This window comes from Leucoraja erinacea, chromosome 20 (assembly GCF_028641065.1).
Source record: "Leucoraja erinacea ecotype New England chromosome 20, Leri_hhj_1, whole genome shotgun sequence".
In the NCBI taxonomy this organism is placed as follows: Eukaryota; Metazoa; Chordata; class Chondrichthyes; order Rajiformes; family Rajidae; genus Leucoraja; species Leucoraja erinaceus.
Genome location: NC_073396.1, coordinates 15,638,454 through 15,664,144, shown reverse-complemented (window position 1 = coordinate 15,664,144; position 25,691 = coordinate 15,638,454). Strand labels below are relative to the sequence as shown.

General features: G+C 45.9%; 1 protein-coding gene across 1 annotated transcript in view; it reads left to right on the top strand.

Moving 5' to 3' along the window:
• gaa2 (alpha glucosidase 2) overlaps window positions 1-25,691 on the top strand; it is a 35,670-nt gene continuing 9,979 nt past the window's right edge. Inside the window, exons 1-14 of the mRNA XM_055651347.1 lie at window positions 1-157; window positions 6,157-6,740; window positions 10,727-10,872; window positions 12,173-12,338; window positions 15,492-15,588; window positions 16,231-16,350; window positions 17,063-17,181; window positions 18,486-18,617; window positions 19,137-19,247; window positions 19,824-19,937; window positions 22,122-22,206; window positions 22,875-22,992; window positions 23,774-23,907; window positions 25,441-25,592. Of these exons, the coding sequence (XP_055507322.1) occupies window positions 6,198-6,740; window positions 10,727-10,872; window positions 12,173-12,338; window positions 15,492-15,588; window positions 16,231-16,350; window positions 17,063-17,181; window positions 18,486-18,617; window positions 19,137-19,247; window positions 19,824-19,937; window positions 22,122-22,206; window positions 22,875-22,992; window positions 23,774-23,907; window positions 25,441-25,592 (2,037 nt within the window). The 5' untranslated portion in view covers window positions 1-157; window positions 6,157-6,197. The remainder of the gene's footprint in view (window positions 158-6,156; window positions 6,741-10,726; window positions 10,873-12,172; window positions 12,339-15,491; window positions 15,589-16,230; window positions 16,351-17,062; window positions 17,182-18,485; window positions 18,618-19,136; window positions 19,248-19,823; window positions 19,938-22,121; window positions 22,207-22,874; window positions 22,993-23,773; window positions 23,908-25,440; window positions 25,593-25,691) is intronic.

Genomic DNA, 25,691 nt, shown 5'->3' with positions numbered 1-25,691 from the left:
GCTCTTTGCCCCCGAGCTGCACTCAGGCTCAAAGATCTTATCGCTATAAGATCTTTGCTCAGGCTCAGGCCGGAGCTCGGCAGCTCCAGTCCGTCTGCAGGGAGCCGAGAGCGCGGGCATTGCCGGCCTGGCTGGAGCTCGCAGCGCCGCTCTTCAGGTGAGGCTTCAGCCCGAGGAGACACAACCCCGGGCCCGGCCCGGCCGGGTATAACCCTGAAGCACCGGGGCTGCCCGTTAGTGGACGCCCCTCGCTCCACACCCGCCCCGACCCCGGCAAGTCTGTAAACTGGGCGAGGCCCTGCCGGAGCCTCCATCACCCGGGACCCCCGTCTTTGCGATATCGTCCCTGGTCCTTGTTGCAGGCAAAGATCATAGAGCGCTATGATGTTTGGTTGCAGGCGAGGCCGGAAGGGCGGCGGTGGAGGGCCGATGCCCAGCAACCCTCCTGCTGTCTTGCGGTGGAGACCAAAGATACTAGAGGATCCTCTGGTATCTTTGGTGGAGACCACAGGCCCTGACTGTCGACCCACCACCGACTGAGTCCTATCCCCGGCCCGGTCCTGCCCCGACTGTGCACGGTTACATGCGGAATTGAAATGTCATTTGTTTTTGAACTGTTTGTTCGGCAGACTCACCCACCCGCCCCCATTCATTGTGGCCTCATTGACCTCCCACCCCCGTCCCTTTTTTTTTTGTCAATTTGACCTTGTGAAGGTTTCCCTTGATTTGACTAAATTCTCCCTCACCATTTAATTGTAAAATCAGCAGCAATAGAGCTTAATTATTACACTTGGCAGCATTGTATTTAAAGATTTGCCATAACTCATTACCATCTTACTTCAAGATAGACACAAAAAGCTGTTGTGACTCAGCAGGGCAGGCAGCATCTCTGGAGAGAAGGAATGAGTGACGTTTCAGGTCGAGATTCTTCTTCAGACCCATCTTGTCTCTCCTGCCGACCCCCTAAATCCAGTGATACATCTAAATCGGTAACACCTTTGAAACAGTCGTAACCAAAGTTTCAATCAAAGATCATAGAGTGCTCCGCTCTATGATTGCTCCGCTCTATGATCTTTTGTTTCAATATACACTACGTCCCTTCATCCTTTATCAGGACATTGGGTTTCTTGTGTCTGGTCCAAAGTTCAACCAGATCATAGCTGATCTACTCATCAACTCCATTTACCCACCTTTGTTCTGTATCTCGTGATCCATTATTTATCAAAATTCTGTTGATCTAAGTTTTGAAACTTTCAACAGATTTGGACTTTTCAAGGATTATAAAGATATTATAAAACAGATTTAGTAGATTAGCTGAACTGTCAGGTTCCATCAGGAATTAGTGATTTATCTAGGACTTTTCTACAGAAAAACACCAGAGACTTGCCGGTAAGGCTTTTTCATTTAATGAAGAGATTGGTTGGGGAGATGTAGAGAAAATACTGCCCACTGTGGCAGAGGTGATGATAGAAACTGAAGATGTTGCAAGGGGGTAGAGTTGCAGAACGGTAAGTATCCCAGAGGCTTATTGGATGGGAAGAGATGACAGGAGTGGGAATTGGAGTCAAGTGCAATAATTCCAAAGCTGTTGACCATCAGGAGATCTGTTGCATACTAAATAATGGAGAATGATTGAAGTGATTTGAGAACAGCTGCATTACAATAGATAGAAGACCATGAAATACATAGAACAGTGTTTCATTGCCTACCGATTCTAATGTCATTACATTGGTGCCTGGGAATTGGGGCCCAAGGGACAATTGAGAGAAAAAATAATTGAGTTGAATTAAGAGAATTGGGTGCCTTTTTGCCTCCTGGACGCTGAGGTGAAAGCATGATGTGATGTATCCCAAGTTATTGAAAGCGGGAGGGGAGGAGATTGCTGGGGGCTTGACAGGAATTGGTTTATCCTCTTTAGCCACAGGTGAAGTCCTAGAGGACTGGAGAATAGTCAATATTGGTCATCTGTTTTAAAAACGCAACAGAGGCAAACCAGAAAATATGCCAGTGTGCCTTACATCAGCAGAAGGAAAATTATTAAGATTCTTAGATCTACTGGAAAAACATAGACTTATTACGGACAGTCAACATGACTTTGTGAAGAGGAGGTCATGTCTTTAGTTTAGTTTAGCAATACAGCATTGCCTACCAAGTCCGCACCAGCCAGTGATCCTTGCACATTAACACTACCCTACACACACCAGGGATAATTTTACATTAATACCAAGCCAAATAACCTACAAACCTGTACGTTGTTGGAGTGTGGGGGGAACACTAAGAAATATATATATACACACACATAAATAAGCAGATAAAGTGCAATAGGTTATAGTTCAGAGTTTGTTTGAAGTTGTGTTTAATAGAAGAAGCTGTTCCTGAACCTGGATGTTGCAGATTTCAGGCTCCTGTACCTTCTACCTGATGGCAGCGGAGAGATGAGTGTGTGAGGATGGTGTGCAACTGCGATAGATCCCCTCGATGGTCAGTGTTCTGAGGGGACCAGGAGAGATCCTTGACATACCGACTCTCAATCTTCTCAGGTAGTAGAGACGCTGATGTGCTTTCTTTATGATTGCATCAGTGTTCTGGGACCAGGAGAGATCTTCGGAAATATGCACGGCCAGGAATTTGAAGTTCTTGACCCTTTCCACCATCGACCCGTTGATATAAACAGGACTGAGTCCCCATCCTACCCCTTCCGAAGTCCACAATCAGTTCTTTGGTTTTTCTGGTGTTGAGAGCCAGGTTATTGTGCTGGCACCATTTTGTCAATCGGTCGATCTCACTTCTATACTCTGACTCGTCCCCATCAGTGATACGTCCCACAACAGTGGTGTCGTCAGCGAATTTGATGATGGAGTTTGCACTATGTCCGGCTACGCAGTCATGAGTATAGAGTGAGATACAGCAGGGGGCTGAGCTTGCAGCCTTGAGGTGCTCCCGTGCTCATTGTTATCAAGGATAACACATTTCCACCAATATGGACAGACTGTGGTCTGTGAATGAGGAAGTCGAGGATCCAATTGCAGAGGAATGTGCAGAGACCCAGATCTGAGAGTTAAGTAACCAGCTTGGAGGGGTTGATGGTATTAAATGCCGAGCTGTAGTCAATGAATAACAGCCTGACATACGGGTTTTTGTTGTCCAAGTGATCCAGAGCGGAGTGGAGAGCCAGTGAGATATCATCCAGCGTTGATCTGTAGTGGCGGTAAGCGAACTGCAGTAGGTCCAGGTTTTTGTCGAGGTATGAGTAGATTTGCGCCATGATCAGCCTCTCAAAGCACTTCAACACCACAGACGTTAGTGCCTCTGGTCGATAGTCATTGAGGCACGTCACCTTGCTCTTCTTGGGCACAGGTATTATTGATTCCTTTTAAAGCAGGTGGGAACCTCAGACCTCAGAAGTGAGAGGTTGATAACGTCCGTAAAAACTCCAGCCAGTTGGTCCGCACAGGTTTTTAAAACATGCCCGGGTACACCATCAGGTCCAGGCGCTTTCCAAGGGCTCACCCCTCTGAAGGATCTTCTGACATCGGCCTCTGTGACTGTCACCGAAATACCATCACGGCGAATGGTGGCTTGAGAAGGCATTGACCTGCTTGAACTGCTGAGTTACTCCAGCACTTTGTGTGTTACTCTATGACTATAGTTTGGCTGTCACCCTTCTTAAATTCTGTTAATCATGGAATGGTTCTTGCTTATTGGGGGGTGGTAATTAAAACTCTAGTTTATCATCGTGGATGGTGAAGTTAGGGAAGAACAGACTGATTAGCTCAGCTGTGGTAATAGGGAAAATGTAGTCTATTCTTCAGAAACAGCTGCTCAGAATGAAAGATAATTTGTTTTCACTCGGGTTTTATAGTTTCTGAGATGGCTAATGAGGGTAATTTCTCTACATGTTGGTTATAAATGTCATCCTATTTCCTGAGACTATGACCTCTCATGGTATCCAGAACATCATGGGCTCAGGATATGGATTATACATTTAACATTGAGATCAGGAAAAACGTCTTCACCCATAGAATGGTGAACCTGCGGAATTCTCTTTCATAGGGGCTGTGGAGGCTTCATCGCTGAATATACAAGGTAGATATCTTGATTCAAAAGGCATTAAGAGATGGGAATATGGTATTGAGACAGAGGAAGAGAAAGCATTGCAGGAAATGTTGAATGGCTTCCATGTTGCTTTTCTTTATTTCAGTTGCTGCCCCTGCTCTATTCACTCATTTTGTGAGGTCCATATGTGTGAGAACATGTGTACATATGTCTGAGAGTGTATGTATTTACTCATGTCAAGTCAAGTCAAGTTTATTCGTCACATACACATACGATATGTGCAGTGAAATGAAAAGTGGCAATGCTCGTGGACTTTGTGCAAAAAGGCAAACAAACAAACAACCAAACAAACTATAAACCAAATCATAAACACACACATATTCTTTTACATATTAAATATTGTGGGCGGAAGGAAAAACGTTCAGTAAAGTTAGTCCCTGGTGAGATAGGAGTTTACAGTCCGAATGGCCTCTGGGAAGAAACTCCTTCTCAACCTCTCCGTTCTCACCACATGGCAATGGAGGCGTTTGCCTGACCTTAGCCGCTGAAACAGTCCGTTGCAGGGGTGGAAGGGGTCTTCCATGATATTATTGGCTCTGGAGTTGCACCTCCAGATGTATAGTTCCTGCAGGGGGGCGAGTGAAGTTCCCATAGTGCGTTCGGCCGAACACACTACTCTCTGCAGAGCCTTCTTGTCCTGGGCAGAGCAATTCCCAAACCAGATGGTAATATTTCCGGACAAGATGCTTTCCACAGCCGTTGACTAGAAGCACTGGAGGATCCTCGGAGACACTCTGAATTTCCTCAATTGCCTGAGGTGGTAAAGGCGCTGCCTTGCCTTACTCACGTGCTGCGGCGTGTGGTGTCCATGTCATATCCTCAGAGATGTGGACTCCCAGATATTTAAAACAGCTCCCCCTATCCACAGTATCCCCATTTATCCTCAATGGTGTGTACGTCCTCGGATGATGTACCCTCCTAAAGTTCACGATCAGCTCCTTAGGTTTTTTGATGTTCAAGAGGAGGCTGTTGTCCTGGCACCAGAGTGTGTATTCCTGTACAATTTTAAACGTGAGAATGTCTGTTCATGTGTGCATTTGTGTCTAACAGTGCATGTGTGAAGACTGTTTAGGACTGGATCTGGCTGAGGTGAATCATGCCTTACAGTCAGTGTTCTCATGTGATGAATGGACATGGCAAAAACAGGACAGCAGACTATTATCTAAATGGTGGCCGACTAGGAAAAGGGGAGATGCAGCGAGACCTGGGTGTCATGGTACACCAGTCATTGAAAGTAGGCATGCAGGTGCAGCAGGCAGTGAAGAAAGCGAATGGTATGTTAGCTTTCATAGCAAAAGGATTTGAGTATAGGAGCAGGGAGGTTCTACTGCAGTTGTACAGGGTCTTGGTGAGACCACACCTGGAGTATTGCGTACAGTTTTGGTCTCCAAATCTGAGGAAGGACATTATTGCCATAGAGGGAGTGCAGAGAAGGTTCACCAGACTGATTCCTGGGATGTCAGGACTGTCTTATGAAGAAAGACTGGATAGACTTGGTTTATACTCTCTAGAATTTAGGAGATTGAGAGGGGATCTTATAGAAACTTACAAAATTCTTAAGGGGTTGGACAGGCTAGATGCAGGAAGATTGATCCCGATGTTGGGGAAGTCCAGGACAAGGGGTCACAGCTTAAGGATAAGGGGGAAATCCTTTAAAACCGAGATGAGAAGAACTTTTTTCACACAGAGAGTGGTGAATCTCTGGAACTCTCTGCCACAGAAAGTAGTTGAGGCCAGTTCATTGGCTATATTTAAGAGGGAGTTAGATGTGGCCCTTGTGGCTAAGGGGATCAGAGGGTATGGAGAGAAGGCAGGTACGGGATACTGAGTTGGATGATCAGCCATGATCATATTGAATGGCGGTGCAGGCTCGAAGGGCCGAATGGCCTACTCCTGCACCTAATTTCTATGTTTCTATCTGAGCTCGGCACTCAGAGAAAGTTTGTGGCCATGAACTTGCATTCGTCAGCAAAAGTGATTGGTAGTGTGCAGAATATTGGAAAGGAAGCAAAACAAGTTATATTTTTGTTACTGTTTCAGCTTCACTGAGGTCCTATGGGAAGGAATTCTTGCTGGATCCCATGGCAGGGGAAAGTTTACTGGAATGTTCGCACACAGTTCCAGCAATCGTAAAGATGAACCAGAAAATCACCCATTGTCGCTGTAATGTATGGGTGCTGATATTCATCGTCATCCTCCTTGGCTCAACCAGCATTTGGCACAGCGGGGATACTGTGAGACAGCTGACCAGCAGGGAGGCAGGGTCCCTGGAGCCAGAGGTACGCATCGCCCTACCACAGAACAAGCATGGTAGTGGAGACACCTGCCTCTCCATCCCCGAACAGCACAGGTTTGATTGCTACCCAGAGAGGGACCGAGTGGTCACTCGGAAGCTGTGTGAACAGCGTGGCTGCTGTTTTGCCCAGGACATCAACGATTCAAGTGGAATGCCTTGGTGCTTCTACCCGCCAAACTTTCCAAGTTATATCCTGGGAAACCGGACACCTACAGAACTGGGCGAAGCGGGGGAGCTCACGCGAAAGAATAAAACTTACTATCCCCGGGATATTTTGAAGCTCCAACTGAACGTAATGTTTGAGACTGATCACAGACTTCACATTAAGGTGGGTACCTTCCTTTTTGAATAGAAGATGCTCTACCAAAATAACACTGCTAAAACACCAGCAAGCTCTTTGGCTTTTCACAGATTGGGTGATTAAGAGTCAGCTAAGTTTTAGGCAGCCAGGAGTCATGATCTGTGCAAGGCAAGTAAAGTGGGATTGCCTGCACATTCTCATTGGTGAACCAGTTAGATTAGGTTTGTAACAACAAAATAAGTGCAAATGATGGAAATCTTAAATAAAAATGGTAATAGACAATAGACAATAGGTACATGAGTAGGCCATTCGGCCCTTCGAGCCAGCACCACCATTCAATGTGATCATGGCTCATCATCCCCAATCGGTACCCCGTTCCCGCCTTCTCCCCATATCCCCTGACTCCGCTATTTTTAAGAGCCTTATCTAGCTCTCTCTTGAAAGCATCCAGAGAACCTGCCTCCACCGCCCTCTGAGGCATAGAATTCCACAGACTACCTGGCGTTTGTGAAAATCCATGGAGGATACTAGTACTTCAGCTGGTAATTCAGGGTGGCACAGTGGTGCAGCGGGTAGAGAGGTTACCTCACAGTGCCAGAAACGCGGGTTCAATCCTGACCTTGGGTACGGTGTGTGTCTATGTGGAATTTGCATGTTTTCCCTGTGACCGCATAGGGTCCCTCTGGATGCTCTGGTTTCCTCCCACATCCCAAACACACGGGGGTCCGTAGGTTAATTGGCCTCTATAAATGTCCTTAATGTGTAGGGAATGGATGAGAAAGTGGGATAACATAGAACTAGTGTATCAATGGGTGATCGTCAGTCGGCGTGGACTTGGGCCAAAAGGCTTTTTTCATACTGCATTTCTATACTAAACTAAACTTTAGCAGTGTTACGTGGCTGAGTAGCTGGGCCATCCACTGGAGGGGAAGGTTAGTCAGGTTGGTATAAGACTGGAGCACAGGCTGCCTAGTTGGGTTTTTTATAACAATCCAACAAATCCATGGTCATCTTTACTGACTGAAACTTTTAAATCCACAAAGTGCCATGAAGAAATTGGAACTGAGCTTTGAGCTGGTCATTGAGTATTAAACTGATTTGTTTGGTACCTTTCACAACACTTCCAATGAGCCAATGAGGTATTTTTTGATGTGCACTCATTATAAAACATATTTTCTGCCCACAATGTCTGCAGAATTTAATGACAATTTAAATTAATCATGACCTCCATCTCTATCTCTGACACTATCTCCCATTTGTTGATCTCTCTGTTTCTTTCACAGCGGACAGATTATTGACCAACGTCTACCAAGTGATTATCTGGACTACACTTCCTCCCACCCAGCCTCTTGCAAACGCGCTATTTCCACTCTCAATTTCCCTGTCTCCGCCACATCTGGTCTCGATGAGGCTTTCCATTCTAGGACATCTGAGATGTACTCATTCTTTAGTAAACATGGTTTCACCACTTCTGTCAGAGATGGATCTCTCACCCACATCTCCTCTGTGTACAATGTTTCTCCTCTCACTCTCCCTCCCCCAGATCGAACAAGGATAGAGTTCTTCTGGTCCTCGCCTTTCACCCCACCAGCCTTCGCATCTAACATGTAATGCTCTGACATTTACGTCACCTCCAAAGTGATTGCACCACCAGTCCCATCTTCCCACCTCCACCCTTTTCCGCCTTCTGCAGAGACCGCTCCCTCTGAAACTTACGGGTTCAATAGACAACAGACAATAGGTGCAGGAGTAGGCCATTCGGCCCTTTGAGCCAGCACCACCATTCACTGTGATCATGGCTGATCATTCAAACCATCTCCTCCCCAGGTACTTTCCCCTACAACCACAGGAGATGTAACCCCTGTCCCTATACCTCTTCCCGTGCCTCCATCCAGGGACCCAAGCAGTCTTTCCAGGTGAGACAGAGGTTCGAGAGCACCTCCTCTAACCTCACCTCCGGCATCCGATGTTCCTGATGTGTCCTCCTGTGCATTTGCGAGACCATGCGTGGACTCTGTGACCAAGGGTTACTAGATCTCCCGGTTGCTAACTATTTTAAGTCCCCTTCCTATTCTGACCTTTCTGTCCTGGGCCTCCTCCATTGCCAGAGTGAGGCCACATGCAAACTGGAGGAACAGCACCTTGTACACTGCTTGGGTAGCTTACAACCTAACAGTATGAACGTTGAGGTAACCACTAACAACTCCACCCTCCCCCTCCATTTAATCCCCACACGCAGCTTTTCCGGTTCCCTTTCCCCTGTGCCTCACCTGGACACGCAACTATTTATCTTTTCCTCCTCCTCCTTTATTCATTCCTCTGGTTTCACAATTTGCAACTCTTCTGTCCTTCTGCCTCACCTCTTCCACTTGAATCTCTGGCCTTTGTTCCAAATATCAACCCACCAATCCCCCTCCTGCCATGCTTTGTCCTCTCTCTCAGCTTTCTTCCCCCCCACCCCACTACAATCAATCTGAAGAAGGGTCCGGACCTGAAACATCACCTATCCATGCTCTCCCGAGATGCTGCCTGAACTGCTAAATTACTCCAGAACTTTTCTTTTGTTCTTTTAAATTAATCGCATCTGCTTACACATGGTCTCTATCCATTCATTAGCTGCCAGTTCATGTGTTTGTTTAAACACCTTTTATACGTTGCTATTGTATCTACCACTTCCCCTAGCAGCACGTTTCAGAACTCCAACCACTCTCTGTGTAAAAAGATTTACCTCATGAATATCCTTTAAACTTCCCCCTCTCAATTTATAGGTATGCCGTCTCGAATTTGACATTTCCACCGTGGGGGAAAAAGACTGACTATCCAACTTACATATGCATCTTGTATTGTTATATTCTAGTCTCGGGTCGTCTTGGCTTCTGACGCTCCAGATGAAACAGTCAAGTTTGTCCTCCCTCTCCTCATTGCTAAAACTCTCTAATCCAGGCAACTTCCAGTGAACTCTTTTGCATCATGTTCAAGGCTCCCGCATCTATCCTGTAACGTGATGACCAGAACTGCACACAGTACTAAATACAGCCTAACCAAAGTTTTTTAAAGCTACAACATAACTTCCAAGCTTGTATACTCGATGCCTTGACTGATGCATTTGTCTTCATTACCACTCTATTTACTTGTGTTATGGAGTGCTATGGATTTGCACCCCATCATCAATGCTCCCAAGGGTCCTGCAATTAACTGTATACTTTCCTCTTGCATTTGACTTACTAAACTGCAACACCTTGCATTGTCCAGAGTAGGTTCTACCTGGCATTCTTCTGCCCATAGTTTAAACTAATTTATATCCGGCCGTATCACCTGCCTCTCGTCCTCACTATTCACAACGGTGCAAAATATTATGTGTCCTCTGCAAACTTATTAATCGGCCCACCTACACACAGACACATCACAAACATCAAAAGTCCCAGCACAGAACACCAACGATCACAGACCTCCAGTCAGCAAAACGATCCTCCACCACTACCTTGTCTTCCATGGTCAAGCCATTTTCTGAGTCCAGTCGACCAAGTCACAATGAATCCCATGCGCCTTAATTTTCTTGATCATGAAACCTTACTTTTGTGGATGCGCCTGACAAATTCTGCACCATCTAGGTACCTAGTGCCTCTGGCACTAAGGGAGTCCCAGTTATTATTGGGGAAACTAAAGTCACCCTCTTGTTGTTCCTGTTGTTTTTACACTCATCAATCATCTTTACAACCTCCTCAAAGAACTCAGTCAGCCATTGTTAGAACAAGGGAAATATGACGGCCAATCTCTGTACAGTGAACATCTACAAAGCAGTGAGGTACTGATGTTGATGACCGATAGATAGAATTTTGGAGCCTTTTTGTTTTAAGGTACTCCATTCAGTGGAGATGTGTGCTGGATGTAAAGTTTAAAGTACAAATCTTCACAGCGTGCAAGAGTTGGGTGAACATTCCTGGCCAGATTCTCATAGAGAGTGCCAGCCAGTGGCTGAATATTGACTCCCCTTTTTCTTTGAATGCATTCAGATAAATGATTCCTCAAATCCACGGTACGAGGTCCCCATCGAGGTTCCCAGAGCAGCAAAGAAAGCCACGAGTCCATTGTACACTGTGGAATATTCCGAGGATCCGTTCGGGATTGTCGTGAGGAGGAGATCCACGGGGACAGTGCTGTAGGTTTTTCTGTTTATTCCCTTTTGCATCTTGTTGTTAGTCAAGAGGATGGGGATGGAAAGGAGCTTGAAGAAGTCTTTCCCTATTAACGACATAGGTTGGGCTACAAAAGTGATTCTGCGAGGGGCGAAATGCAGATAACAAGGAGGAGCTAGTTGAAAATGTTCAGAGCTAGCTCAATTCAGTGAGCGTAGCAGAGTTTGGAGAATAGCCAATATTCCCCCCTTGTTCAAAACAGGGGTGCAACAGAATGCAGGGACCTGAAAGCCGCTTAGTTTAACATCTATTGTTAGCAAGATGCTGGAGTCAATAATTAAAGGAGAAATAACTATTCATTTAAGAATGCTGAATATAATTGCATCTAGTTAACTTAATTTTATGAAATAAATAAAATGTGACTAATTTGCTTGAATCCTATGAAGGTGTAAAGGGAAAAGGTGGGGAACCTGTAAATAAACCACATTTAGATGTCCAAAAGGCATCTGACAAGGTTGAGCATTAGGGACTGAGAACCCCAGGTATTGGAGGAAATGTTAGCATGGATGGAAAGCTGGTTGTCATGTAAAAAAAGAAAGAGTTGGAATAAACTGCTCATTTTTTACACCGGATACATGAAACACGTAGTTCTTGGACCACAACTGTTTAATATTTATATAAACAAAATGTACGATTTTGAAGTTTACTGCTGATTGATGGAGGAGCATGATGTGATAAAGGCATTGCAATTCAGCAGTGGGATATAGATAGATTGAGCAATTGGGCAAATACCTGGGGCAAATGGAGGTTAGTGTGAAGTGATACACTTCATTACGAGGAGTCAGAAGGTGGATTTCATCTAAATAGGGAGAGACAGTAAATGAATGGAGTTCAGAGGGACCTAGATGTTCCAGCGTATGAATCACAAGAAGTTAGTAGGAAGGTCGAACAAGTAGTTAAAGAACCAAACACCATGTTGGCCTTTATTGTGAAGGGATTAGAGTTTAAGAATAGGGAGGTTTGTTACAGTTGTACAGGGCTTAGTGAAACGACACCTGGAATACTGAAGTGTGCAAAGGACCGGACAAGGCCTTACGTAAACGTCCCTGTAGTTTGGTCCCATCTTGGCTGATCTACCTCTCAGTCACAGACACTATTAGGATTTTTTGCATTCAAGCAGTTATTGTGGCCTCTTGCTCCAAAACTGGTTATTGGTTATGGTGTAGTGATGGCTGGCTTTGGTGTGGCATTGTTACTGGAGTGAGTGGGCTGGGAATCCTGGATTGGCGGAGTCCAGCTTGATCCCTGTCTGTTTACAATCAGGTTGAACACGACGGTTGCTCCTCTCTTCTTTGCTGACCAGTTCCTGCAGATATCGACCTCGTTGCCCTCAGCGTACCTCTACGGCCTTGGAGAACACCGGGCTGCTTTCCTGCACAGCGTCCAATGGAACACCCTAACCTTCTGGGCACGAGACACCCCTCCTCAGGTATGGTACAACACAACTTCTTCCAGCAACAACTTTGTGCTGCACCTATCCCTGTAGCCCATGCTGATAAACTCAACTGTTTTCTCACTTATGATTTCTGTACTATACCTCCACTCCCCTCGGTGGGTCCTGGTTATTCTTGCCCAACACTTAAGAGAATCTGGAGAACCTCAGCGGGTGCAGCAGCATCTATGGAGCGAAGGAGATAGGCAACGTTTCGGGCCGAAACGTTGCCTATCTCCTTCGCTCCATAGATGCTGCTGCACCCGCTGAGTTTCTCCAACATTTTTGTGTACCTTCGATTTTCCAGCATCTGCAGTTCCTTCTTAAACACTCAAGAGAATCTATTCCCCATTCCCATTCTACAGGGAGTTATTCTTGACATTTTGTGATGACTGCTTTAAACTGGGTAGGGAGGATAGCTCAGACTTGGTGGCTACAACCTCTTCTTCCTGATCGATGAGGCCATAGAGTCATGGAGCTGTAGAGCATAGAATTAATTCCTTCGGCCCAACTTGACCATACTGACTAAGTTGGCATTCTTGGGTGAGTCTAACGTGGCAGTATCTGGCCCATATTCCTCTAAACCCTTTTAATCCATATATCATTTGCTTTTGAGAAAGTCATAGGTAGAAATGTAGAGAGTCACAGGAAGTTGTTGTACACTAAGGATACCTATCTCACACCTTTCTCCATTTAATATTATTTGCATTGTGAGACCATTCTATTTTCAAGGCTTCTGTAAGTCGCCCAAGTGGGAAATGGGGCATGGTACAGATTATTGCCTACCTGCATCAATGTCTCAATTCTAAAAGGCCTGTCTCACTTGGCAATTTTCTCGGCGACTGTCGGCATCACTGACTGACGTATCAGGTCACCGAAACATACTGCGGCATGATGACGTGTTGACACGCGGTGTCCACTCAAGTGTTGCAACATTTGTTTTGTCGCCGCTGGATTTTGAAATGTTCAAAATCTTTCGACGACCCTGATAGGTCAGTCATTGACGCCGGCAGTCGCCGAAAAAAATCGCCAAGTGGGGCAGGACCTTAACTCAGCATTTAAATGGTGTGAGGGGCTTGCTGTGATTGCAGCCACTTCAGCTAATTAGTCCAATTAGGCCCACTCCACATCTACACAGGGACTTGGGCAGATGCCATGTTCTCACAGTTGGTGCTCAGGTTTTACGTGAGAAGGGAGCCGCCCTGACAACAGAGCATGCCTGCTTAATGACTGCAACTTGTCGCATGTTTCCTTCCAATGCATCTGATCCTTCTAGAATTCACAGTGCCAGCATGGAGTAAATGACGGATCACAATTACAGGACACAGGGCCGGTCTTAGGAGGTGCGGGGCCCAATTGGGAACAATTTTGGTGAGCCCCAGGTTCCCAGCCAAGGTCTGTCAGCCCTGTTATTTAGTATATATTATGAAATTGTACTGAGGTGCAATGGATTATGCACTGTCTTAATTTCTCCTGCTCTCGTTTGACTGTCAGTACCGCTGGCTTCCAACCAAGAGTCGGCTGCTCGGTCAGTGACTATCCTGGTAACATCAGGCATGTGTACATATCCGCTGGCGGGCTCACTGTAACTGTCTGAAGTAAAGTTGTAGTAACGGGTGCTCCGGGTGTAAAATACCGGTAAATGTGGGTGCAGAAGGGATACGGGAATAGTATCCCGGAAAGTGGTGACAGTATTGAGAGTTAACCGCGGCGCTGTGTTGTTGTCAGGTGAGGAATTTCACCTACTAGGGTAGCTGCTGAGGGGATAGTGTGTGTTGCCCACTAGCCTAGCGCGGGGCCCAATTGGGAGCAATTGGTCCAATTGACTTAAGGCCGGCCCTGACAGGACAAATGCAGCTGTCCAAAACTCGATATCAACATCCACAACTTCTGAAAACTAATTTCCTCTGTTAGTATCACAACTAGATAATCCTGCTGTTAGTTATCTATTTAAGTATTCACTAGGTCTGTCTCCCTGCACCAATACAGGCTGATGTACTGGACTTTTCCTACAACTCTGCAGTTCACAGCTTTTGTGTTCTCTTTCTGAAATACACTAATTATCTATCAAACCAATGGTTGCACCAGCACCTTATCACCATGGCAACCCCAGCCTCGCTTGATCAGAGATGGTACTTGATGGTCGGCAACCATGTGGTAGGCTGAGGTGCCTTTTTCTGAACTATATGGCTTTCTGATTCAACAGCTTTTGTTCTACCCATCTGTGACCCCCTCCCCCGACCACCACCAAGAAGCCTTGGTTCTTTGCCACTACCCATCCACCTCGCCTCTGCCTTTACATATCTATTGTGAACTAGCATTTGTTCAACAATGATCAAGAGAAGGAATCTCTTTGGTAGTTGGGTAAAAGGAAGCACTCTGAGCATCGCCCATAGCAACCTGTTTGAGATCAGCTGGTGCAGACCAGGGATTAAAACGGAAACATTTGAAACATGGGTTTCCTTGCAGAATGTAAGACAGAAACTGATTGCCTTCTGCAAGAGTGTTAGAGTGGAGTCAAGGTCGGCATGGTGGTGCAGCGGTAGAGTTACTTCCTTGCAGCACCATAGGCCCGGGTCCGAGCCTGACTACGAGTGCTGTCTGTAGGGAGTTTGTACGTTCTCCCTGTGATCCTGTGGGTTTTCTCCAGATGCTCAGGTTTCCTCCAACATTCCAAAAACGTACAGGATTGTAGGGACTGAAGTTGAATATCGATTAATTGGATATTGGCTTCCATAAATTGTAACTTGTAAGTATGTAGGATAGAACTAGTGTATGGGTGAATGCTGGTCGACACAGACTTGATGGGCCGACTCTAAATTCTTAATGCAACTTACTTGAGTTACTGTGAAACTTCATTCAATAATTCTGTGTGATATATCTTCAGATGTTTTATTGTAGCAATACTCAAATACAATGTGTATAGACACTGGGTTCCCTAATGTGCAGCACATCAGCCATGATCATATTGAATGGCGGTGCAGGCTTGAAGGGCCGAATGGCCTACTCCTGCACCTATTTTCTATGTTTCTATCTACTTGTGCTTATTTCTCAGGTCATAAACAGTCAGTTACCTTACCCCATAAGCAGAGCTTCTTACCAGTATGTGATGTGAGCCTTGGCTCTGAAAACTGCTTCTTGTGTTCATAGGAGTCTATTAACCTTTATGGCGTCCACCCCTTTTACCTGTCGCTTGAGCCAGATGGGAAGTCGCATGGTGTTTTCCTTCTCAACAGCAACGCAATGGGTAAGTAGGGAATTTCCAGAGTTACTGGTGTGAAACAAAACACCTTGGAAAAAGCAGGTGGACATGGTCAATAGCAAATTTTAGTACCTGATGTACATGGGGAGATGTTTGATGACAATGTACTGTTTGATATTAGCTTTTATACCCATTGCTATTTCACACAGTCTTTTGATTGGGATTGAGTTTCTGGTGTTTGAGGTAGTTTGGGCTGAGGTTACTGGTGTTGGAGTTTTGAGTGGAATGGGTGTTTCCGGTGCTGGAGTCTTGGTATGGTAAGAGGATTTTGGTATTGGGGGCTTGGTTTGGGATGAAGATTCCGGTGTGGTCTTGGTTTGAGAATGTTTTTGACAATGGGTAATGTTTTGGGGGTGAGAATTTCTTGGGAGAGGAAAAGAAACAGAGAGAGCATCACCCACAGCTACTCCCCACTTTGGATAGTTCAGAAATAACTGGATTCCAATTGATTGGGACTTAGATCAGGGAACCAAAAAACAAATTGTTAAACATAAAGCTGAGTGCCATTCAGCACAACTTTCAAATGTTGGCCAGAGTCTCTGTGCGGAATCATTGAAGAATATGAGAAATTGTCCAAAAGATGTTGGTTAACATGATCGTCATGAGATATTTGTCTTTTCTTTGCAGATGTGGCCCTGCAGCCCACTCCCGCCCTGACATGGAGAACTATTGGAGGCATTCTTGACTTCTACATCTTCATGGGACCTGATCCAAACTCAGTCATCCAACAGTATCTGGAGGTCATTGGTAAGTTAAAGGTTGAAGGGAAAGAGAGTACATAGTCATGAGTCTCTTGAAATATATTGTATCAAACCTATGACGCTACTCCTCAGCAGGAAGCCGTGATTTATAATGCCAACAACTATGTCAAATTCTGATGCTCGGGTTCAGATCCACTGGCATGTCTCTTTAAGTCCGCATTGTTGACTGGTTTCTAAAAGTGTGAGATTTATTGCAGTTATCAACAAAAGTTGTTGACAAGATCTGGAATATGCTGTTTATGGGGACAATAAGAGGTGACTTTTTTTAAAAAGGATTCACATATGTACTACACGGGTTAGGTGGGGATGGGGAGGAGATCTTTTAGTCACAGGGAAAGGGCAGGAGAGAAGAACTAACCCTTTCATAGAGCCAGCATGAGTCCGATAAGCCTGGACTTATCCTGTACAATCCTGGACTTGCTTGCTTGATGAGGTCAATTAAGTAGTTTGACACATTGTGAAACGAGTATTTTATCAGAACTGAAAGATCTCGCTCTTACACGTCATCTACACACCTCTATGCTGCACTGCAACTGCTCTGGCGATCATGCTCATCACTGATGACTTGTTGTGCAAAGAGCAGATCCTGGGACTGATCCTGATCCTGGTCACCTTTCACTAATCTTTGCAATGTACTGACCATGATTTGCTGCTAGTTTCCTGTCACCCTGAGACATTTACCGCTTTGTGTGTGGCAGGTTTGCCTTCGATGGTATCTGCTTGGGGTCTCGGATTTCATCTCTGCCGCTGGGGATACGAATCAAGTAACGCCACCTGGGAGGTGGTAAAACAAATGAGGAAAGCAGGCATGCCCCAGGTTCATAACACTAACGCCATCAGCTATCAGGCCAGTTGGAAGGGTGTGGGGGGAAATTACTATCAGAGAAGAAGGCTTGCATGTCGAGAGGGGTGTGATGGGTATCGGACGAGTAGGAGAGCAGGCCAGAAAGAGGTGTGGGCTGGTTGGGGAAGATTGCATGGGGGGGTGGGCACAGATCTGTAGGGCAAGCAGTAGATGTGGTTAGAGGAGATGAATGTGAACATCTGCCCCTGGGAGGGAGGAGATACAATGACAAATGCTACATCTCCTGTGTTTGCAGGGGAAAGGTAAAGACTTTTCACCCCTGCAGACAATGCATTCAGCACATCCTTCTTTGACATTTCAGGTACCTTCAACCTGATCCTACCACTAGTCACATCTTCCCATCCGCAGCCCTATCCACCTTCCCCCGAGACCACTCCCTCCACAACTCCTTGGTTTACTCATGCCTTCCCACCAAAACCACCCATTCCCCAGATACTTTCGCCTGTACCTGCAGGAGATTAACGCCTGTCACTATACCTCCTCTCTCATAATGCCAGAGTGAGGCCACACACAAACTGGAGGCACAGCACCTCGTAATCCACTTGGGCAGCTTATAACCAAACGATATGAACATTGAATTCTCCAACTAACACACAAAATGAAACCCTTTCTTCCCCCACCCTCCCACTTTCTTCACCCACTTTTCCCTCCTCTCTTCCCTGTGCCCCACCTGGACTCACAGCCATTTCTCCCTTTCCCCCTCTCCTTCCAAATGCATTCCTTCCTCTGGCTTATCAAATTGCACCTCTCTGGTCTGCCCCTCCTCCCTTCCAGATTTCTTCCCACCACAAATGTGAGAAGGACCCTAACCCGAAATGCCACCTGTCCGTGTTCTCCAGAGACTCTGCCTGACCCGTTCAATTACTCCAGCACTTTGTGTCTTGATTTGTGCATTTGAAGATGAAATGTTGGCAGGGATAGCGTCTGGGTCATGACTTGGGTTTAGGGGATGGGCTGGTATGATGGAAGGGAGTGTTTGGGCCAGAAAGGGCGAGGTACAGGTCAGAATGCGTTGTGCTGCAAGATAAAAGGTGGAAACATTTGGGACGCGTTGGAATGAATGTGGCACAGGTCAGGAATGGTTTGAATTCCAAATGGAGGGTGGCCTTGGGTTGGAAGGGGTTGGGACGGGATCTGCTGCACTTGGGAATTGACCTGTGGGTGTGGGCAGTCACTGAGTGTTGGGTAAGGAGTTTTTCTGGAGGGTTTCTGAGATATTGACAATTTTAAGCATAAAATATTTCCTGTTCCCTCAGGATGCTCAATGGAATGACATTGATTACATGACCGGCTATCGGGACTTTACCTTTGATCCCAAGAATTTTGCCAGCCTTCCTCAGCTAGTGGCAGATCTTCACTCCCACGGACAACAATACGTCATGATTCTGGTAATTCTGGGCACCCAGTATCCCTGTGAAATATATGGGTTTGTGAAAGGACCACAGTGCATATGCACAGGAAAACTATCGCCATCCAAGGGTCAGCATTTACAGGCAAGGCCAGCTTTTGTTGACGTTTTCAAACTGACCTTGAGAGGGCGATGGCGAGTGTCTGCATTCCCTCTGACGAAGGAGCTCCCATAGTCGATGTCCTTCATATTTATCCTTCAACTCATGTCACCAAATAACATTTTTTGTTCATTATTGAGGGCTTGCTGCATTAATTTTGTACATTTCCAATAGCAATACTACTCTGCGGGCAGTAACATGTTCTGGGATGTAAGGGGCAGCACAGTAATGCAAGTCGCTCTAACTCGACAGCGTTTGGGGTGTGGGTGGAGGGAACGACTTCTGCTGAAGCTATGAGTAGTCTGGGGTGGCAGGAAGAGAGGTTAAAGATGCACTGGATGTGGGATAGGAGTGACTAGCTTCACACTCCATCTCGCAATGTGTCTCTTCTGTCTGCAGGACCCAGGGATCAGCAGCAGCCAACCGCCAGGCTCCTACTGGCCATATGACGAGGGCCTGAAACAGGAAGTCTTCATCACCGATACATCTGGAAGTCCTCTGATCGGAAAGGTAGAGTCCTTGCAGCAAGTCAGTGAACATAAGGGGAGCAACTACAGGGTTAGTTGGCCGAGATGTAAACTTGTCTCCATGTAGTGTTTGCCACATTCAGTGGATCAGGATGGTTCGTAGACTTGGCTTACAAATTTACCCTTGAGTTCAATGACTGTGCTCAAGGAAGGTACTGAGCTATGAAGAGAAACAATGCGCAGTGCATCACTGTTTGATGGTAAATATAAAGCAAAAGAACTGTAGGTGTTGGAAAGCTAGAAACAGGTACTGCCAGAAACACTCAACAGGACAGGCAGCATATGTGGAGAGAGAGAGACGAATTTCATGTCTCAGGCTGTCCTATGAATTATAATTATAGGTAAATTACCTGGGCTTCCCAGAGGCTGCCCGACCTGCTCAGTGTCCTCAGCATTTCTTGGTCTCATGTCTGAAGGTAAATTCAGACCAATATTATTATGATGCGATCACTGCTAAACTCACTGCTCTTGGAAGAAGGGTCAGGAGGAGAATGAGGGCAAAGATTGTGACAGGGTGCTTTGATTAAATGGGATTTTCTCTGCTTTTTATGGGATATAGGTCTGGCCTGGATTGACAGCATTCCCGGACTTCACAAATCCAGACACGCATCAGTGGTGGTTTGAAAACCTGCTGCAGTTCCACAAGGCTGTGCCCTTTGATGGGCTCTGGATTGTAAGTGCCATTTGGAGGGCAGGCTTTAAGCCTGTCCTACCTATTGATTCATTCACAGATGATCTATATCTGAATTCTATCCACGATCCTTTTCTTCATATCACTGAACTTTCCCACCCGACAAAGATCCTTGTCTTAAAATCTCCAATGTCTCCCAGAGGCCACAATCTTAGTTGGGATGTGTTGGGAGGAACTGCTAATGCTGGTTTAAACCGAAGATAGGCACAAAAAGCTGGAGTAACTCTGCGGGACAGGCAGCATCTCCGGAGAGAAAGAATGGGTGATGTTTCGGGTCGAGACCTGAAAGAAGGGTCTCGACCCGAAATGTCAATAGACAATAGGTGCAGGAGTAGGCCATTCGGCCCTTCGAGCCAGCACCGCCATTCAATGTGATCATGGCTGATCATCCCCAATCAGTACCCCGTTCCTGCCTTCTCCCCATATCCCCTGACTCCGCTATCTTTAAGAGCCCTATCTAGCTCTCTTGAAAGTATCCAGAGAACCGGCCTCCACCCCCCTCTGAGGCAGTGAATTCCACGGACTCACAACTCTCTGTGAGAATAAGTGTGTTCTCGTCTCCGTTCTAAATGGCTTACCCCTTATTCTTAAACTGTGGCCCTTGGTTCTGGACTTCCCCAACATCGGGAACATGTTTCCTGCCTCTAGCGTGTCCAAACCCTTAATAATCTTAAATCTTTCACTAAGATACCCTCTCATCCTTCTGAACTCCTGAGTGCACAAGTCCAGCCGCTCCATGGCTCTAAGCCCATATCCCGCTAAACCTTTCCTACCCATGTATCTGTCCAAATGCCTTTTAAATGTTGTTTTAAACCTGCCTCACCTACCTCCACTGGCAGCTTATTCCATATACCCACCACCCTCTGCGAAAAAGTTCCTATTAAATTTTTCCCCTCTCAGCTTAAACCCGTCCCCTGGTTCTTGATTTCCCTACTCCGGATAGGGAATACCTCAAAAAGATCACTCCCCATCCTCCTGCGCTCCAAGGAATAAAGAATGTACCCAAAATTATATTGTATTACATTTTCTGTCCGATGGATTACATCATTTTAGTTTAAGCCACTGCTCCAATTTTCCTTTCTGGAAAAAAAACCTGCCTGTTTAATCTTACTCGAGGTTAAATCCTCTCTTGCTTTCACAAAATCATTGTAGTCATTAAAAGCACGGAACAGTTACTGCCTAGGAGGAGACCTGATCCTGCTCTCTATCCGTGCAACTGACGTTTCCCGCATTGGGACATTTCTTCTGCATCCTATACTGCCCAATTCCCTCTTGAGGGGTGCGATGGAATCTGCTTCCACCGCATTTGCAGGCAGACTGTTCCAAGTTCTTACCACACACTGCATTAAAGGCTCTGTCTCGTTGCATCCTTAATTCTCATGCTCTTGTTTTTTACCTGTGAGCTCTAATCCTCAACTATTCCACCATCAGAATGAGTCTACAACTTTTTAGACGTTTAGATTTCAGAGATACAGGGCTGAAAGGCCTGTCAGCCCACCGAGTCTGCGCCAACCAGTAATCACCCCATACACTAACACTATCCTACACACCAGGGACAATTTACATTTTTTTTTTTTTTTACCAAAGCCAATTAACCTACAAACCTGAAGGTACACAAAAAAGCTGAAGAAACTCAGCGGGTGCAGCAGCATCTATGGAGCGAAGGAAATAGGCAACGTTTCGGGCCGAAACCCTTCTTCAGGCCCGAAACGTTGCCTATTTCCTTCACTCCATAGAAGCAGTTCCTTCTTAAACACTAACCTACAAACCTGTATGGCTTTGGAGTGTGGGAGGTAACCGGAGCACCTGGAGAATACCAATGCAGTCACAGGGAGAACGTACAAACTCTGTACAGACACCACCTGTAGTCAGGATCGAACCCAGGTTTCTGGCTCTGTAAGGCAGCAACTCACGCCACTGTGCCACCCAACTCTCCACTCTATTTTGGTCCCCTATCATTTTATATACTATCAAAATTTCCCTCAAGCTTCTCTAATGAAAACAGTCCCAGGCTCTTTACGTCCTGCCCAGTGTTGCTGTACTGTTCCTGTGTAATGAAGAGCAGGCATCTTGCACAGCTCAGGCAGGCCTGTAAAGTTAATTTTTCCAGTGGTTAACCTCATTATAACATTTTTCTTTCATCAATTTCTCTCTGGAATATTCTAGGACATGAACGAGCCTTCCAACTTTGTGGAAGGATCAGAGAGCGGGTGTCCGTCCAATGAGCTGGAAAATCCCCCGTTTGTTCCGGGTGAGTCAGATCCCAGAGACTTGCTGCAGAAGCAGAGAACAGGATATCCAGCCAGGAAGGATTAAACTGGGAAGTAGAATTCTAGGGCAAAAAACAAACCTCCTCGAACTCGGCGGGTCAGGCAGCATCTGTGGAGGAAATTGGGCAGATGATGTTTTGGGTTCTGCAGACTGATGGAGTAGAGGGGAGGTAGCTGGCAGAGAGAGGTGAGGGGCAGATGAGTCGGGCAGGGAAGGTGGGACTGGAAAAAGGGGTGTGTGCGAGGGTGGGGGAGAAAGCTGGGTGGATGAATATGGGGAATCAGCAGTAAGCGGAGAGGGCAGTGAGGAGCAGTGGTGAGCTGGGGGAGGCATAGAAGCAGATGGAGTCTGGAGGGATTGTGGTGGGATGGGAGGGTTCTGAACTGGCAGAAGAATGGGTGATGAGTGGGAGGGTCACCAGCGATGAGGAGAGGATTAGCAGTGAGAGGCAGGGATGATAGGATGAGGAGGATCGACGGTGAGGGGAAGAAGGTCACTCTTGAGGCGGAGCTGGTCAATGGTAAGGGGTAAGTTTGGAGGTGGGGGCGGTGGGATAGTAAGGGTCAGGAGTGAGGGGCAGTGTCAACGGGCAGGTGTATGTGCCTCAGTATTTTGAAAGCCACATTCCGTGTGGCCTTTTCTCATCAGGTGTGCTGGGCGGCCGCTTACGCAGTAAGACCATTTGTGCCTCAGTTAAACAGAAGATATCAACGCACTACAACGTGCACAGCCTGTATGGGCTGATGGAGGCCAAGGCCTCAGCAAGGTCAGTATGTGAGAACTTGCATACAGCCCACGGGGAGAACTATCAGCCAATATAGGAACCAGAGTCATATGGTTATACAATATGGAAACTATCCATATTGTCCATGTCGATCAAGGTTCCTACCTTAGCTAGTCCCATTTACCTCCGTTTGGCCCATATCTCAACCTTTTCTATCCATGTATGTGTCTAATGTATTTTAAACTTTTTTAAGTATATATGTCACTTCCACTTCCTCTTGTAGCTTGTTCCATGTACCCACAAACCCTGTTTTAAAATGTTGCCCCTTGGGTCCCATTTACATTTCCCCCTCGCACCTTAAACCTATGCCCTCTAGTTTTAGATTCCCCTACCCTTGGGAAAAATACTATGCCAATCTACCTTATCTGCTCCCTTCATGATTTTATAAACATCTAACAGGTCACCCCTCGGTCATCTTCGCCTTCGCTCCAGAGAAAAAAAGTGCTGCCCATTAACTCACTTTATAGCTCAAGCTCTCCAGTCCTGGCAACCTCCTAATGAAACTTTGCTGCACTCTGTCTAGTTTAATCACATCCTTCCTTTAGAATGGCGATCAGCCCTGCATACGGTGCTCCAGGTGTATTCTCACTGACATTTTGTACAGCTGTAACATGATGTGCCAGCTCTAGTACTCAATACTCCAACCCGTGAAGACAAGTGTGCCATATGCCTTCTTCACCACTCTGTACATTGGTTCAAGACTGTATAGGGATACAAATCTTCCAATGCGTTGATTGGATGAAATGCTACTTTTTTCCCCCAGTGCCTTGATGAAAATCCGCAAGAAGCGGCCATTTGTCATTTCCCGATCAACGTTCCCAAGTCAAGGCAAGTATTCGGGACATTGGCTGGGAGACAACAGGAGCCAGTGGAAGGACATGTACTTCTCTATTCCAGGTACGGGAAGTGAATGTGTTGTAAACTCTGAAGTTCTTTTTTTTTTTTGTCATAACTGGGAACTAGATCTTCAACTTTTCACATCCACATGGCAACAAACCAAATCAAAATCTTGAATGCTGCTGCACCAGAGAGTCAGAAATTGCGTATAGATTGGATTGCAAAGTGCCCATTTTTAAAAGAATGGTTAAAATGTTTGTGATCATTTCACTTGGAAGACCTGTCCTTCGGGAAATTGGGCCAGCCATGTGCAGTTGTAATATGTCTCAGCAAGGCTGCCATTTTTCTGATGTCATTTATATATGTTATTATCTGCTCTCTGCCTTAGGGTAGTTCTACAATAACATAATAGTTGTGTTCCTCAGAAATCTCACGTTAGAACCAATTTTGCTTGCATAATATAAATAGCGTTCCCTAATTCATCAATCGCATTATGTCCAATTTGTGTTTAGAAATGTGCTTCATAGCAGGTCTACCTGTACACAGCCTGTGAGCTTAATTGTTAACTCCTGGTCGGTTAAGGAGCAAACTCCCACGGTACATTGGGCCAACCAAACAAATAGTCATCATTGTTGTACCACAAAAAAAATAGTCTCTCCTGTCCACCCCCTCTATGCCGACCATTTCTCCCAGCTACACTAATCCCATTGACCAGCACTGTCCATATACTTCGATGCCTTCCCTATTCAAGTGCCTGAATAAGTGTCTCGTGATTTTATTTGACTTCTCCACCTCCACTGGCAGTTCCAGATATCAACCACTCTCTGTAATTACATACATGTTCCCATCAAATCTCCTTTAAATCTCCTTCCTCTCAACGGGAAGGAACAATGAAACTCTTTCTTGCTCAGAATAACAGGTACATTAATGCAACAATAAAACAAATAAATATATATAATCAATGTGGCGGCACAGAGGCACAGCTGATGGAGTTGCTGCCTCACAGTGACAGAAACCCGGGTTTGATCCAAACCTCCGGCCTTGTCCGTGTGGAGTTTTCACATTTTTCCTGAAACCCTGTGGATTTTTTTCAGATGCTCCAGTTTCCTCTCCGAACCCATCCCCCAGCCTGTTTGTGGGTTAGTTGGTTGCTATAAAATTGCCCATATTGTGTGTCGGGAGTGAATGCACAAGTGTAATAACATAGAACTAGTGTGAATGGGCGATTGATAGTCAACGTGGACACGATGGACCGATGGTCCTGTTTCCATGCTGCATATTTCAATCAATCAATCAATCAACGATACAATAAATTATCTATAAATAATATTGGATAACCAGATCATAATATTGATCATTGAAACATTCTAATTGTACCCACCTTTACCCCACTTCCTATGGCGATGGTTCCATATATCTGCCATCTCTGAGTAGAACACTTGAATGTGAGTTGGGGCAAGGGCAGCTGTATTTTGGACGGTATGAAGCTCATGGACCTTTAATGCAGCCACCTGGCATCTGCCAGTGTGTGAGGCAGGTTGCAGTGGGTCCTGTTGTTATCACCCTGAACCTTGACCGCTTTCTGTCCCACAGGTATCCTGAACTTCAATATGTTTGGAATTCCTCTGGTGGGAGCAGACGTGTGTGGATTTAGTGGCAGTACCACGGAAGAAATGTGCCTGCGATGGATGCAGCTCGGTGCATTCTACCCCTTCTCCCGAAACCACAACTCAATAAATGAAAAGGTAGCCTGGAGTTTGTAACTTCCTGGCATTTATCATAAAACTGAACTGTCCTCTCACTAGAGTGTGGTCCTGACTTCCCATCTACCTCATTGGAGAACG